We start from the raw sequence: 17,754 nt of genomic DNA on the forward strand, positions 1-17,754 counted from the left end.
ACTAAGTGAAACAATAAGGTCCTGGTTTCGAACCCCGGGGTTGTCTAACCTTGGGGGTCATCCCAGGTCGTCCTCTGTGCGGAGTTTGCATGTTCTCTCGGTGTCTGCGGTGTGTTTCCTTTGGGTAATCCGGTTTCCTCCCACCATCAAAAAAGACATGCATGTTAGGGTTTATACTCCTGTCTGTGCCCCCTGACCAAGGCAATAGGAAAAGATCTGGAGTTGGTCCTCGGGCGCTGAACGGCGGATGCCCACTCCTCCTAGCTACACAGCTAGGATGGGTTGAATGCAGAGCTGAATTTCCCCAAGAGGGATCAATAAAGTATATCAGATCAAATCAAACTGGCTTTGCTCACCTGAATTTAAACAGTAGAGGTTCACTGCTTTGACCAGCGGTGTGAGCTCACACTGAAACGTACGGTACTACAGTTTAGGTATACTGTAAGAGGGCTGCAAAAATATGAAGCACTATACATTAAAATAAAAAAAAAGTTGAAAATCTATTTAGTTTACCTTTTCAATACCGGTAGGGGGTTTGGGGAAGTCTGTGAACATTTGCTGCCAATGTAAAGATTTATGGTTAAAAAGGGAGAGAAGACTTATTTAGAGAGCAGTCTTGTCAGTTATGTACTTCTCGCCGAGTACAGTTATGAGAGTACAGTCATGATTTGTGGAAAGGGTTTTTGCTAAAATGGTCTACAGCGTGAAGAAGTATGTAGGACAATTGTAGAGGCTTGTCCTGCAAAGCTGACCGACCTGCGTTTCCCCTCAGGGACACCAAAAAAAAAAAAGAAGAAGAAGAAAGGAAGGACTGCTGTGATTTACAGCCGGCCTCTCGGCGAGCGGCCCTGGGATTGGATGGCGTCTCGGTCATGTCTCGGTTGACCAGCGTGTGTTTGCTGGCTGGCGCGAGACGCCCTGGCTCTGTGATCTACAGCGTTTGGCCTGAATGGAAACTTTGGTTTAAACTAATGAGTCAAAGGAATCTTGTTGTGTTGAGTCAGTGCCTGGCTTGATGCAGCGGAGCCCTTCGTGTTTTTTAGATCGCACCATTTGCTGAGGTTGTAACGGGGCGGGGGGGGGGGGGCAGATGTGGAGATCTTCTGAGATGTTTTACACACAAACATCGGCGGGCGTGACTCTGCTGTAGGACGAGCTTGTCGGAGGGGGAATGCTGTAGGACGAGCTTGCCGGGGGGGAATGCTGTAGGACGAGCTTGTCGGGGGGGGGGGGGGAATGCTGTAGGACGAGCTTGTTGGGGGAGGGGGGGGGAATGCTGTAGGATGAGCTTGTCGGGCGGGAATGCTGTAGGACGAGCTTGTCGGGGCGGGGGGGGACTGCAATGTGGACTTTGAGCTTGGGTCTTTTTAAAGGCTGATACGAGCTGAATGGATTAGCGTTAAATCCAAGCCAAAATGTCAGACTGCCTCCCCCGCTAATGCCCCTATGTTGGACCGTTCCATTTTCTTGTTGAGGAGGGGGGAGACGAGGGAATGCTCTCCGTTACTATAGAGACTTCAGCACCCAATCAGCACCGACTTGTCATCTCAACACGTGAAACAAAAGTCAGGAGAGAGGGGCCTAGTGTGTGTGTGTGTGTGTGTGTGTGTGTGTGTGTGTGTGTGTGTGTGTGTGTGTGTGTGTTTTATGAGAGAGGGAGAGGGTGAGAGCTCACTCGGTGATTATCTTAAGTACCCTGTATGGTTTGTTCTGCAGCCGTACACGCTCACATGCACACAGTGCTGTTACTTTCTGAATGAATGAATTAATATACGTTGTGTGTTTTGTTTTGTTTTGTTTTGTTTTTTTTTTTTTTTTTGCCAACTCTTCAGTTGTCAGAACTTTTGGAGATGACTTGTTGGTTATACCTGCAGCTTTCATGGCCCCATATAGAGAGCGCAGTCTCAGTCGATCCTTTTAGAGTCAGGGGCTTCTGATCGTTGTTGTTGTTGGGTTTGTCATGATTTTAAAGGTTATCTCTTTTTTGGTCTTTTTTCACGTATGGGAAAAGGGAAATGGTTGTTTTAGGGTTAAAATCAGAGCTGGAGTCATGCAAATGGTTAAGGCTGTTATGGTGAAGATTAGAGCGAATGGCTATGAGTCAATAGAATGTCTTTGCAAGCACACTGTGTGTGTGTGTGTGTGTGTGTGTGTGTGTGTGTGTGTGTGTGTGTGTGTGAGAGAGAGAGAGAGATTTCTGCAGGCCAGCTCTCCACCAACAGCATCTGGATGTAATAGGCAGAACTGTGGCCTGCTAATGCCGAGCAGGAAAACACTGCCAGTTTCCCGGCGTTGGGTAATTTGTACAAAGAGTGTAACATCAGCAACGGAGTGGACTCAGCGTTCTGTGTCTTTGTAACCCCCCCCCCCCCCCCGCCCGCCATTCCCCCACTCCATCCCCCGGAAACCAGCAATAGCCTAGAGGTTTAATTTTTACTGCAGAATGTTGCAGAACACAGCCGATCTTTCTTCAGGTGAAACGTCACCTATCAAATTGTGCTGCATTTTTGTTGCAGACGTCTTTATGCTAGACTACTTTGGCAATTTTTGAAAATATTGCATCAAAAAGATCAAAACTAGCAGGAGACCGTCCGGGACTTTCTACCGCAGTGACGCCGGTTGTTCCTGCAGGCCTGGTGAGGCAATGGGAGGAATCTGACCATACAGCACAGACGTCAGGCAGTGTGTTACTTATAATTTAGTTATGTGGTCGGTTTATTGACTTTATTAGGCCGCTGGCAGGTCCTCTCCCATTGTCAACGTGCAAGCCTGTGTAGGCTGAGGGTCAGAGAGGTTAGCGGGGAGCAAGGCACCACTGAGGAAGATAGTCTTTCATTTGCTTGGCAATATGTTTCCTTTTTCCGGACAAGGTGGCTACCCAGGCAGTTTTAACACACACACACACACACACACACACACACACACACACACACACACACACACACACACACATACACACACATACACACACACACACACACACACACACACACACACACACACACACACACACACAGGTAATTCCTGGGAAAGAGAACTGCCTGTTTATAGTTTTTCCTGTGCCCCTGGGGAGACAGCCCATTTTAAAAGATTATAAACAAGACTAGATTTCTTCCATTTAACTGTTTTTCTCCTTCTTTCTCCCAAACTTTCTTCTGCTTTCTCTCTTCCCATTCTCCTAATCATCTTTCTTACTGCTCCTCCCTCCCTCCCTTCCCTCCATCTCTGTTTCCCTTCCTGTCTCCCTTTCTGTCTGCCTGTCTCTCTCTCTCTTTGTCTTTTCTCTCTCTCTTGCTCTCCCAGGTTGCCGTATCACCAGTACTTCGGCGGTGTGTCGTCTCTGAGTAAGGAGCAGTATCTGAAAATCAACGGCTTCCCCAACAACTACTGGGGCTGGGGGGGCGAGGACGACGACATTTATAACAGGTATGACACAGCGGGACCCACCACCCCATGACCAGCCATCTGAACGCACACACACACACACACATCTCACAGAGTTCCATGTACACACACACACACACGCACACACAAAACTCACAGAGCTGTATGTACACACAGAGAAAACTCTTTTTTTAAAGTATTTCAGCATCTCACACCATTTCCCAGACCCGTGTCGGGCCCGGTTCCTCCACAAGCCTTCAGGAAGGTTCTTTCACAGCTGTTTGAGAACGAGACAATAAAACAAAGTAAAAACTGTCTGGTTCCAGAAGCTGAAGAGCGTCTACACTTTGAATGTAACACAATACTAGAAACCTTAACGTCATCAACAACGGGATCCAGACTGCAACATGCGGCGGCTTTCTTGTTAGCGTTACCCCTTGCAAGTCACCGTAAATAGAAACACCAGTCATCTGTATGATTTATGAGACAGGACGCCATGGACTTAGCTGCTAAAAGAGGAAACTTCATTCCATTTCCCGGAAATGACAACAAACACTTGTGGGAGTAGTAGTCTCTACGCCAGCTGCCTAAACAATGAATAGTGAAATATGGATGCTTTTAGTCAGGGTGAAAGCCATTTTAGATGTCTCCTTTAAATGATATTTCCCATCATCTGAAGTCAAGTTAACACGTAGGCAATTAATCTTCAATGGCCGGAGTAAATCACAAGCACGAGCGGTTCATTCAGAGTTGTTCTGTTTCCAGGAGCTCAACAAAATCCTGTTGAGGAAAAAAACAACTCCCGTGTCTCAAGAGATGTCTCATTTCAGCTATTCAGCGCGGAATACCAAGAGTGTTTTTGTTTTTTTGTGTATAATTTCCCCCCCTTTTCTCTCCAATTGTATCCGGCCAATTACCCCACTCTTCTGAGCCGTCTCAGTCACTGCTCCACCCCCCTCTGCTGATCCGGGGAGGGCTGCAGACTAGCACGGCCAATTGTGTCTGTAGGGACACCCGACCAAGTCGGGAGGTAACACCGGGGGTTCAAACTGGCAAGCCCCGTGTTGGTAGGCAATGGAATAGACCGCTACGCTACCCAGACACCCAGTATTTACACATGTATGGAAAACTGATGGGCCGATTGTGTCTCAGAAATGTATGCTCTTCGGACACTTCAGACAGGTACATTCATTTTCAGTCTGGCCTGCATTGGGTATTTATGTAGGTACCAATACAGCTTTTTTATACTGACCACAGCTACCAGTACACTTACTGACATGACATGACACTTGGGCCATTTATCTGAATTCTGAATCCTCTATCCAGATATACAGTGCATCCGGAAAGTATTCACACCCCTTCACTTTCCCCACATTTTGTTATGTTACAGCCTTATTCCAAAATGGATTAAATTCCTTTTTTTTTCTCATCAATCCGCACACAATACCCCATAATGACAAAGTGAAAAAGGTTTTGTAGAAATTTTTGCAAATTTATTAAAAATCAAAAACTGAAATATTGCACGTACATAAGTATTCACACCCTTAGCTATGACACTCAAAATTGAGCTCAGGTTCATCCTGTTTCCACTGATCATCCTTGAGATGTTTCTACATCTTGATTGGAGTCCACCCGTAGTAAATTCAATTGATTGGAAATGATTTGGAAAGGCACACACCTGTCTATATAAGGTCCCACTGTTGACATTGCATGTCAGAGCAGAAACCAAGCCATTAAGTCAAAGGAATTGTCTGTGGACCTCCGAGACAGGATTGTATCGAGGCACAGATCTGGGGAAGGGTACAAAAAATTTTCTACAGCTTTGAGGGTCCCGAAGAGCACAGTGGTCTCCATCATTCGTAAATGGAAGAAGTTTGGATCCACCAGGACTCTTCCTAGAACTGGCCGCCCAGCCAAACTGAGCAACCGGGGCAGAAGGGCCTTGGTCAGAGAGGTGACCAAGAACCCGATGGTCACTCTGACAGAGCTCCAGCGTTCCTCTGTGGAGATGGGAGAACCTTCCTGAAGGACAACCATCTCTGCAGCACTCCACCAATCAGGCCTTTATGGTAGAGTGGCCAGACGGAAGCCTCTGCTCAGTAAAAGGCACATGACAGCCCGCTTGGAGTTTGCCAGAAAGCAACTAAAGGACTCTCAGACCATGAGAAACAAGATTCTCTGGGCTGATGAAACCAAGATTGAACTCTTTGGCCTGAATGCCAAACGTCACGTCTGGAGGAAACCAGGCACCTCTCATCACCTTGCTAATACCATTCCTACAGTGAAGCATGGTGGTGGCAGCATCATGCTGTGGGGATATTTTTCAGCGGCAGGAACTGGGAGACTAGTCAGGATCAAGGGAAAGATGAAGGGAGCAAGGTACAGAGAGATCATTGATGAAAACCTGCTCCAGAGTGCTCAGGACCTCAGACTGGGGCGAAGGTTTACCTTTCAACACGACAATGACCCTAAGCACACAGCCAAGACAACGAAGGAGTGGCTTCGGGACAAGTCTGTGAATGTCCTTGAGTGGCCCAGCCAGAGCCCAGACTTAAACCCCATTGAACATCTCTGGAAAGACCTGAAAATAGCTGTGCAGCGACGCTCCCCATCTAACCTTACAGAGCTCGAAAGGATCTGCAGAGAAGAATGGGAGAAATACCCCAAATATAGGTGTGCCAAGTTTGTAGCTTCATACCCAAGAAGACTTGAGGCTGTAATCGCTGCCAAGGGTGCCTCAACCAAGTACCGAGTAAAGGGTGTGAATACTTACATACATGCAATATTTCAGTTTTTTATTTTTAATAAATTTGCAAAAATTTCTACAAAACCTTTTTCGCTTTGTCATTATGGGGTATTGTATGTAGATTGATGAGAAAAAAAAAGGAATTTAATCCATTTTGGAATAAGGCTGTAACATAACAAAATGTGGGGAAAGTGAAGGGGTGTGAATACTTTCCGGATGCACTGTACTTTGAGCTCCTTCTCTCCCTTATCACCCTAATGTGTTTTAACAGAACCAACATAAATTTAAGTTGGCCCAGTAGTTAGCGCTGTCACCTCACAGCAAGAAGATCCTGGGTTCGAACCCAGGACCTTCTTGGTTGTCCAGGGTTGTCCAACCTTGGGGGGTCATCCCAGGTCGTCCTTTGTGTGGAGTTTGCATGTTCTCCCTGTGTCTATGGTGGATTTTTTCTGGGTGCTCATGTTTTCCCCACCATCAAAAGAAACATGCATGGCGTCCGGGTAGCGTAGCGGTCTATTCTGTTGCCTACCAACACAGGGATCGTCGGTTCAAATCCCCATATTACCTCTGGCTAGGTCAGGCAGCCCTACAGACTCAGTTGGCCGTGTCTTCGGGTGGGAAGCCGGATGTCGGTATGTGTCCTGGTCGCTGCACTAGCGCCTCCTCTGGTCGGTCGGGGCACCTTTTCAGGGGGGAGGGGGAACTGGGGGGAATAGCGTGATACTCCCACGTGCTACGTCCCCCTGGCGAAACTCCTCACTGTCAGGTGAAAAGAAGCAGCCGGCGACTCCACATGTATCGGATGAGGCAGTGTGGTAGTCTGCAGCCCTCCCCGGATCAGCAGAGGGGGTGGAGCAGCGACCGGGACAGCTCGGAAGAATGGGGTAATTGGCCAAGTATAGTCGGGGAGAAAAAAAAAGAAACATGCATGTTCGGGTTTATACCCGTCTGAGCCCCTGACCACGGCAATGGGAAAAGGATCGGAGTTGGTCCCCGGGCGCAGCATGAAGGCAGCAGCTACACAGATCACAGCTAGGATGGGTTAATTTGCAGTAACTGGATTTCCCCAAGGGGATTAATAGAGGAAACTTAATTAATAATCATGTCAAGTGAATTTATTTCGATGTAGTTTTGTGTTTATTATATAGAAACCATGTCATAATCGCCCATAGCTCACCACATTGAAGATATCAGCTACTGATATCGCCAAACTCATCTATCCAAGTGTCCATATCCATGACGACAGATATGGGGACTCCATGAAGAAAAAACTCTAAATTTAATCTGCATTAAAAAGGAAAATAATATTTTGTAAGCCACATCAGAGCATTAAAAGTCTTTATTAGCATTGCTAAGCGTTAGCTTTGATAGCATCATCCCATTGTTTCTTACCTGTGTGGCTGTATTGATCTGCCTGAGACACTACGGCTGCCGTCACAGAAGCATTGGTGAATGCAAAATTTTGCAGTGAATCCGATTCATATCAGTGCATTCGATGCCTTTGCGTCGAGTTTAAATTTGATGAATGTGATGCGTGAATATGCGCCGTTGATCGATAACAGAGCTGCTTTGGTGTTGACCTCTGCCAAAATATAATTTGCATTGCAAAAAAAAATACGAGGCATGGTCTGCAGTCAGCCGTGACGCAGGAGCAGGTGGTATAAATTTGGTTATACTTTTGGTTAACTTATTTATGTTCAATGTTTTTGGTCGCCGAGCTTCCTGTCCCGCCTGTTTTGAAAGGGAACCGCTGATGTTTCGGGGGCACAAGAATCAAGAAGCCGCAGTAGTCAGACGATTCAGAGATGGACCAGCTAATTCCACTTCTCAGTCGTTCAAGAGGTTTTAACAAGGAATCACTGCTGAAACACAGGACGTCCACATAATGTGACGGAGCTGACAGACACGTCAGCCATTGTCTCACTGGGCTCTTGTGTTCAATGTCACATCTATATTGGGTGTCCAGGTGGTGTGGCGGTCTATTCCGTTGCCTACCAACACGGGGATCGCCGGTTCGAATCCCTGTTACCTCCGGCTTGGTCAAGCGTCCCTACCGACACAATTGGCCGTATCTGCGGGTGGGTAAGAGTGGTGTAATTGGCCAAGTACAATTGGGGAGAAAAATGGAGAAAACTCACAAAAAAAAAAAAATTACGTCTGTATTGTTGATTAGGTGACTTTTTCTTTTGGATTTTTTTTTTTGGATATACTTTAATGATCCCCGTAGGGAAATTACACTCTGCTTTTAACCCATGCTAGCTGTGTAGCTAGGAGCAGTAGGCAGCTGCCGTGCAGCGCCCGGGGACCAACTCCAGTTGGTCTTGCCATGCCTCGGTCAAGGGCGCAGACAGGAGTACTAACCCTAACATGAATGTCTTTTTGACTTTTCACTACTTAATAAAAATATTTACTAATACCTAAAATAAATATCTTAACTCACATTTGCACAATAAAGTGAAGGCAAGTCAGTGTCTTCGAGGGCTGTGCAGAATGTCTGGCCTTTAAATCCAGCTCGGTACCAGAGGAAAAACTATCATCAAATTCTACGTAAGCGCCTTGCCTCCTAGCCTCAGATGGGAAAAAGAAACTTGTGTCAAAAACTGTGACATTAAAAATGGCAATTTATATCAATTTTGATATTCAGCAAAGGAAATCACGATCAGTTTTCAATATCATGTCACTAATTTGAAACGACAGAATAATGTTCAGCGGTTTACTGCCCCAGTAGTGTTGAACTGTGGACACGCTTGGTTGGATTTGGTGACTGATCTGGAACAGGATGTTCCAGATTTGTGTCACCAGATATGTGGCGTTGACAGATGAGCTACAGCAGACCGTATTCAGGGACTCAATTATTCATTTGTCTGTGTACGGTTACAGTGCTCTAGATGTTTAAAGGAGTCATTCCCAGAGGCTGGTTTTTATTTGGGTCGGCAAATAAATTTGCAGAATTTCCTCCAGTCTTTTATTTAAGATTTGTGTCTGCAGCACACCTCTGAGTCACATGAGGAAGCTCGTTGGTATTTCTACCACGCACGATCTGATATTGCCGTGTCCGTGTTGTTCCCACAACATCATAATTCATGTTGCTGCAGGACCATCATCAACTGACCAGTCACATTGTGTTGATGTTGCGCCTTTGAGCCTGGAAAATTACTAAAGCTAACCTAACATAACCTCAACCTAACCTTAACCTAACACTTACCTTACCCAGACCTTGACCGATAACTCACCTTAACCTAACCAATAGCTAACCCACAACCTAATCCCACAGCCAGCTTTGTCCCCGAGTCGCAAAGACGCGACAGCACAGCAACGCAGTTGGTTAGCACAGCAACGCAGTTGGTCAGCTGCAGCGATGGTCCTGGAGCAACATGAATTATTATGTAGTGGCAACAACGCCAACACGATGATATCAGAGACATCTTTCTACCACGCTCGCGGTTTCTGCCAGAAATGGACTGGACGCTGCAGCTGACATGTGCGTAGTGCTCTTCTCTTGTGCACCGGACTGGAATGCAACACTAAAAAGTAAAAATCAGTTTCTCACTGGAAGCTTAAGCAGCCTGCCATAACAGCTGCGCCATCCCTCAGCCAAAACAGTAGGTGAAACACAGTCCAATGCCGGCTGAGAAGCAGAATGCTGAACCCGTGAAGACACTGCCGGGGTCCTGGAAGGAGGGCGACCCCGACGGGGAACCTGGGCCGTAAACACAACTTCGGCCACCCTGTGCGCCGGTTTAAGCCTATCAAGCGTGACACGCTCCCTACGCCCACCCATATCCAGTACAAAACCCTTAGGACCCGTCTCAAGGACCTGAAATGGGCCATCGTATGGGGGTTGGAGGGGCGAGCGGTGAGCATCATGCCGTACAAAAACAAAATGAGCCGACATGAGCTCCGCAGGCACGAATGACTGCGGAAAACAGTGGTGAACGGGGCCTGGAACCCAAGTGCTGTCGGACAAAAAAGGATAAACGGCCGGACGGGGTCGAGGACCGGAACTCCCAGGCAAAAATTCCCCAGGGACGCGGAGCGGCTGACCGAGCACCAGCTCAGGGGGGGAAGCGTCGAGGTCCTCCTTAGGAGCCAAACGCAACCCGAGCATAACCCAAGGTAAACGGTCCACCCAGTTACCATCCGAGAGTGCAGCGCTGCCTTGAGCAATTGGTGAAAACGTTCACACAAGCCATTAGCCTGAGGGTGGTACGCAGTAGTGCGGTGTACCTGCACACCCAAGGATCGCGCAAGTGCCGACCAGAGCTCTGACACGAACTGAAATGAGAACATTCATAGACATGCTGAATGTCCGTTGTGAACTCAGAGATGGCCGCCAGGTGGCGCCGCTGACGAGCAGACCACGGCTCAGTCACCTTGGACATGGCGAAAGTCAGCGGTTTATGATCCACATAAGCTGTGAAGGAGTGACCCTCCTGCAGGAAGCGGAAATGACGGGTTACAAGGTGCAATGCCAGCAACTCCCGGTCAAAAACGCTGTATTGCACTCGCTATCTCGCAGTTTACGGCTAAACAATGCAAGTGGCTGCCAAGCATTCGCCACACGCTGTTCAACCACAGCCCCCACGGCTATGTCAAACGCGTCGGTTGTTAAAGCTATGGACGCCGTGGGTGTGGGATAGGCGAGGAGGGCAGCGTTAGCCAGGGCGCACTTGGCTTCGTCAAAGGCCTGGACCCGTTCGGGAGTCCAGTCGACAGGGTCGTTAGCCTTCTTAAGCCGCAGGGCTTTGTAAAGGGGCTGAAGGAGGTGGGCAGCGCGAGGGAGGAAACGGTTATAGAAATTCACCATTCCCAAGAATTCCTGCAATGCCTTAAAAGAGACTGGGCGGGGAAATTCCGCCACCGCTTGCACCTTAGAAGGCAATGGGACTGCGCCTTGCGGCGAAATGCGGTGACCCAAGAAGTCAATCACCGGCAGTCCAAACTGACACTTGGCCAGGTTGACTATCAGGCCGTGTTCGTCCAGACGACTGAAAACCTGTTTCAGGTGCGCCAGGTGCTCTTCAGCTGACGGACTGGCCACTAATATGTCGTCCAGATAAATGAACACGAAAGCAAGGTCACGCAACACCGAGTCCATCAGCCTCTGAAAGGTTTGCGCTGCTCCCTTCAAGCCAAAAGGCATGCGCATGAACTCAAAAAGCCCAAATGGGGTGATCACTGCGGTCTTGGACACGTCTTCTGCGCGCACGGGAACCTGATGATAGCCGCGCACCAGGTCCACCTTAGAGAAAATAGTGGTACCTACCAGGCGTATGGAAAAGTCCTGTATGTGTGGGATGGGATAGCGGTCATTGGCAGTGATGTTGTTCAGGTGGCGAAAGTCGCCGCAAGGCCGCCACTACCCATCCGCCTTGGGCACCATGTGAAGCGGCGAGGCCCACGGGCTGTTGGAACGCCTCACTATACCCAGACGCTCCATGATGGTGAACTCCTCCTTAGCTGTAGCCAATTTTACCGCGTCGAGGTGCCGCGCGCACGCAAAAACTGGCAGTCCCACAGTGGGAATGAAATGTTCTACACCGTGTTTAGTAACCGCGGTGGGAAAGGCAGGTGTAGTCACCGATGGAAAATCTGCCAGCAAACGTTGAAAAACATCACCTGATGCTAAAAATTTAGCGTGTGTTAACGGCCCGGCTCCCCCTGTCTTGCACGGAAAAGTGGCGAAAGACACAGCATCAATTAAACGGCGGTTTGCAACATCAACAAGCAGACCATTAGCACACAGAAAATCCGCGCCGATAATAGGAACAGTAATGGAGGCCACTACAAAGTCCCACTCGAAATGGCGCCAGTGGAAACAAACAGTCACCAACCTTGTGCCAAACGTCGCAATGGACGAACCGTTAGCTTCACTCAACTGTGGGCCGCCGCTTTCGGCTGACATGTCTGTGCTAGCTGGAGGGAGTAGGCTCTTTTGCGAGCCGGAGTCAACCAGAAACCGTCCTCCTGACATTGAGTCCTTAATGAAGAGCAGCTCACTACATCCACCAGTGCCCACAGCTGCTACTGAGCGCTGGCCCTGGAGTTTCCCGGCGCCTCAAACGTGCACGGAGGGACGCAGCGCCTAGCCTTGCCGCCAAACCGCTAGTGGAAGAAACAGAGGCCGCTCCTGCGCTGTCTTCCCGACAGTCACTCCAGCCACCACTGCCGGGTCCGCGTCCTCCGACGCCGGCTGCAGAGGCTCAGATGCCACACTCTGCACAGAGAACCGTCTGGTAGCCAGCAGGACCCGATCGGCCTCCTCAGCCAAACCTCGGCAGTCACCAGCAGCCAGACACGGGGAGTTAACCAAAGCCGCGCGCACAGGAGACGGGAGCTGGCGCAGGAAAATGTGCGGGAAAAGGAACCCACCTTCATCCGAGCCTTAGCAGCGACAGCATATTGTCCATGAGATCCACAACCATCCCGTCGCCCAAACCGGATAGGGAAAGGATCCTATCTGCCCTCTCTGCGGCAGATAGGCTGTACCTCCGGAGCAGAAGATGTTTGAGGGCGACGTATTTACCGTGTTGCGGGGGGGTGCGCAACATCTTCATGGCACGGCGTGTGGACTGCTGGTCCAGCGCAGCGACGACCAAATAGTATCTGGAGGAGTCCGCGGAGATTCTACACAGGTGGAACAGCACCTCAACATGCTGGAACCACGAAGCCGGGTCGCTCTGCCAGAACTCTGGGAGCTTCACAGCCGCGGCAAGAACGGCCGGCTGTGAGAGTTGGGGCAGTGTGGCCGAAGTGGATTCACACTCCTCTTCTGCTCCAAACATGTTCAATTCGGGGTCACCAATGTGGCAGGATGAGGAAAACACAGGAGACGAAGGCGAGTTTGAACTTTATTCCTCAGCTCCAAAACCAAACTGGAACAGGAACAACCTTGCACCAGAGAGCCCGGGAATGTAAACCACGCCCCCAGCTCACAGCCCTGCTGGGTGAGAGGCATAGCCCCTAGTGTCCGCCACAGTATGTTGTTTTAATGATGAGAGGATATAAAAATGAGATAGCCTGTTAACACCACCGGAATCCATTCATTTGGTCTCATATATTAAGTATTTAACATGTACGTATATGTTTTCCATAACACGAGCACGAAGTTGTGATTTATCAAACATATAGCTTATTGGTTTATCTAGTCAAGATAATGGAAGGTGATGTGGGAATGGCAATAAAAACGGTCAGGAATGTTCATGCACAGATTCGCTCTTCTCACAGTTTATAGATCAGGCCTATTGTGAAGTGGGTCAAGATGGTTTGTCATTTTTAAAAAGTGGGTCCCCGGGGCATCCAGGTAGCAAGGCGGTCTATTCCATTGCCTATCAACACGGGGCTCGCCGGTTCGAATCCCCGTGTTACCTCCAGCTTGGTCGGGCGTCCCTACAGACACAATTGGCCATGTCTGTGGGTGGAAAGCTGGATGTGGGTTTGTGTCCTGGTCGCTGCACTAACGCCTCAGAAGAGTTGGGTAATTGGCCGGGTACAGTTGGGGAGAAAAAGGGGGAACCTCCCCCCCCCAAAAAGTGGGTCCCCAGATAAAAAGTTTGAGAAACAACTAGACTTAATTAATACATTGTCGGGTATCATTTAGAGTCGTACTGACAATACTCTCACTGATTGTTTCAGTATTAAGAAACTTAAGACCTTGCTGAATATTTTCGTTTCCACACAGTCCAATGGGGCAGTCATTTTTAGCCTTCAAAAAACATGATACATCTTCTTTTCAGAAACAGGAGCTAATTTTACAGTCAAACATGTCTTGATAGATTCCAGTTGGAAAAAATAGCCGCAAAAAAATGCATTCTGTCAAATTCAAATGACTTTATTTTGCACATCTGTAAACGTGATATCCTTGCTACACTACAGGCTTGTTTACTACTGTTAACACTTACTACAGGTGCATGGCTGTAGCTACCGCTGCAGGCCCGCCAGGCTGCAAGACTTCCTGCTCTCAGGAAGTGCAGAAGTCTACCAGTGTTTCGGGTGTAGCTACCGCAGAAATGATAAAAAAAAAATTTTTTTTTAAAGTTTCAAATTAAATCCTGTTCAGAATATATTCTAAATAAATATGAAATAAACAGGAGATAAATGTGACTGTACCAAGAAATTCCCACTGTCAGAAGCGTAATGCTTTTTCAGTGCTTAAACATTTGTTTGGAGGCCGGCATCGAAACACTTCACACCGCTAAATCTTCTTGCCAAAGTGGTCAGTGATGTTTTTTTGTCTTCACGGCTCTGAATGAAGCATGGCGATGTTTTAACGAGGTCCGGGTTCAAAAACGGTGAACTTACTCTTTAGTGTCTCTCCGGCCCCTTGTCCCTCTGTGTTGCCTTGCAGGCTCAGCAGGGGCTTGGAGACAGAGCTCACTGACACCTGATCCAGAGACAGCAGCACATAGCTGAACCACGTTACGAGTGGTAAACCACACTGCACAATGCCGTGCAGACCTCCTGGAACCTGATCTGCTGTGTTTTGTACAGGAGAATTGTTTTTCTTTAAATATCCAGCTGAAACTTGATCTGGTGTTAATAATACAGTACACATCTTCATCAGAGTCCCACACCAGATACCAAAACCTGGTCAGGGCTTGAAAAGTGAAAATATAACTTCAAGGAGCTTCACAATGTGTGTTCTTTGGTTGTGTTTTTAAAGCGCACATTAATAATAGCTATCTGTTTTGGGGGTTTTTTTTGGGGGGGGGTTGGCTTTCTGTCTTGTGTTGAAGAGTTGGTGTGGTCTTCATCCAGATGTCACCGATGGTAATTGTTGAACACTGGAGATTGTATTTTCTGATTTTATCTTTTCCCTTATCTTAGAAGTTCTCGGGACGTCTTTTTGCCCATACGGCCCAAATGCCTGTACGGAAATTGGAAAAAGGGCATTTCTGTATTCCGTACTCTCGGCATGGAATCGGTTGCGGAATGACTTGAAACTCGACGAGTTAATCTCATTAAATGTTTTTAAATCCAAACTGAAAGATTCAGAGGCAGATTCATTGGGAGGTCGATGTTTTTAATTTACCTGGATATACGCAACTGACCCATAGAAATGTCTCTTTTCTGTGGCGGGTGGCATACCGGTCTATTCTGTCGCCTGCCAACACAGGGATCGCTGGTTCGACTCCCCATGTTACCGCCGGCTTGGTCGCGTGTCCCCACAGACACAATTGGCCGTGTCTGTGGGTGGGAAGCCGGATGTGGGTATGTGTCCTGGTCGCTACACTAGCGCCTCCTCTGGTCAGTCGGGGTGCCTGTTTGAGGGGTAGGGGGAACTGGGGAGAATAGCGTGATCCTCCCACGCGCTACGTCCCCCTGGTGAAACTCCTCACTGTCAGGTGAAAAGAAGCGGCTGGCGGCTCCACGTGTATCAGAGGAGGCATGTGGTAGTCTGCAGCCCTCCCCTGGATTGGCAGAGGGGGTGGAGCAACGACCAGAACGACTCGGAAGAGTGGGGTAATTGGCCAAGTACCATTGGGAGAAAAGGGGGGGGGGGTCCAAAAATAAGAACATGGATGCCGATGTTTTTCAGGACTTATCAAATGTGCTGCTGTTCTTCTGGAACAGATTGTCGACAACGTCCTCTTCTTATCTCAAAGGCAGGAAGTGACACCTTGTTCTGACTAACAGGAACACATGACAGAGCACAACTTGAGGTTTGAGCTCTATTAGCTTCTTCATCATAAAGATGTAGACTAGTTCAATAAGTGTTTAAATGAAGGTCGTTAACAACGAAGCTTGCTCAGAACAAGACATTTGCATGCCAAGCGTTATTTGAACCTTCTAGACCTCATGTTATCTCTGGTCTGTGTCCACATGTTTAGTGTTTCTGGAGTGATGAACGAGGCCTCGTGGCCTTGGCTTAGGCCAGAGATACAGACTGCTGCATTGTGGGAAACGCTGTGAGAGGCTGATAAAGCAGGACGGGAATACGCTCGCTGCCATCGTATGACTAACAGGCCAGGACTGGACACGGATATGTGCAGGATTCTCTCTTAAAAACCAGGAACATTTAGCAGAATTGGATCGGCGTCAGGTTCAGCTCGTTTTTGTATGTCCGTCAGTCACCGGCTCTCTACCAGTGATGAAAACGGCCACTAATCAGCAGCTGTGACTGTAAATGTATGTCTTCATCTGGCATGTGAGGTACAGCAGCTAAATAAAGTCCATTAGGAGGTCCCGCTCTAAGCCAGTCAGCTGGAATGTGCTTAATGATGAGGCCTTTTAACAATCTGGATGTTTCTCTTAAGTTTGTGTGATATTTCATCGCGTATAACCGAGTTATTTACTGGAAATGCGACATAAACCCCTCCATCATCTCGGCAACTGAACGCAATCTATCAAAACACAGGAAGGAAAGTGGCTCTGTGACCAGCTGTTTAGCAGCGGTGACATTTGTCTTCTTCCTCCTCCTCCTCCGCTCCCCTCCCTTATCTTTTCTTCCTCTTTGCTATTCTCCTCTCCTCTTAACTACTCTCCTCCTCCTCCCTCGGTGTCTGCTCCTTCTCTCTGCTGTTATTCCCATGTTGGGAGGTTTTTAATCAGCTGGGCTGTTCCATAAAACAAGCACATGAACTTCAAATGCCCCCCCCCCCACCCCCAAATTACAACACACATACACTCATTCTTTAATGTCAAACATTCAGCTACCTCCTTTCCTCTCACCCCCCATCTCCCCCCCGGAACCATTGCATAGAGGCTGGGGGGGGGGGGGGGTTATATCTTGTCCACGATACTAAAACGTGTCCTCTCTCCATCAGCGGATTAAAAAACGAGGCTAGTTGAGGTCATTTAAGGTTGGAGAGAGAAGAGCAGGAGCTGTGGATGTGTCAGAAGGGGAAGTGAGAAGACATTTTTTAAAGGTCACGACTGGTTTGTTTGTCGGATCACAACTGAGACGGACGCTCTTCTTCAGAAGAGTGTGTGTGTGCGTGAACCTGAGTGACAACGAAATAACCAGGCTCTCCTCCCCTCTCTATTCACCATTACAGCAACACACACTTATCAATATGACAGCTGTCTCGTTCACTTTTTCAACACCTCTGTGTGTGTTCGATGGGCGTGGCGGCTGGCAGTTGCCCTACATTGCACAGTCTCTTTTCTTTGCCACCTGCCAAACTGGTTTTTCAATGTGCACTTGCACCTAGCCTGCTGCAGTGATCAGACGAGTAAATATCCTGGGTGAATTAACTTGAGCAGCATTTTCCTGGTATGGATCTCATGACTCGAATCATAAAGCGTATGACCTCTCCCTTTCGCCTGCCAGAGAAAAATGTGTGCTACTTCCATCTTAGCCCCAAATAGCACCCAAAGCTCCGCAGCCTAAATGTTTTTAACCGATGTATTGATCTGATGACGTCCCGATTGATTGCACTGTATTGAGTGTTGTGTGAATTTTTTTTTTATTATCCCCACCAGGCTGTAGCCTGGGAGGAGATGAAATGTATTTTTCACAGTTATGACTTTATGATCAATAGCCTGTCATGGTTGCTGTGATTCAAAACCTTTGAGAAACGTTTGCTCTTGCAACGGCTGCTCCCTCTCCTAATTTCTCTCTAGCTCGCACAACCAGCACTGCTCTCTGTCACTGCCTGATCTAAGTCAACCCTGCGCATACG

At 48.1% G+C, this 17,754-nt stretch overlaps 1 protein-coding gene across 2 annotated transcripts in view; it reads left to right on the top strand.

Annotated features, from left to right (window-relative positions):
• b4galt1l (DP-Gal:betaGlcNAc beta 1,4- galactosyltransferase, polypeptide 1, like) overlaps positions 1-17,754 on the top strand; it is a 50,411-nt gene that overhangs the window by 20,429 nt on the left and 12,228 nt on the right. For both annotated transcript variants that reach the window (XM_056298661.1, XM_056298736.1), the window contains exon 4: positions 3,304-3,426. In XM_056298661.1, the coding sequence (XP_056154636.1) occupies positions 3,304-3,426 (123 nt within the window). The remainder of the gene's footprint in view (positions 1-3,303; positions 3,427-17,754) is intronic.

Source organism: Lampris incognitus, chromosome 1 (assembly GCF_029633865.1).
Source record: "Lampris incognitus isolate fLamInc1 chromosome 1, fLamInc1.hap2, whole genome shotgun sequence".
NCBI lineage: Eukaryota > Metazoa > Chordata > Actinopteri > Lampriformes > Lampridae > Lampris > Lampris incognitus.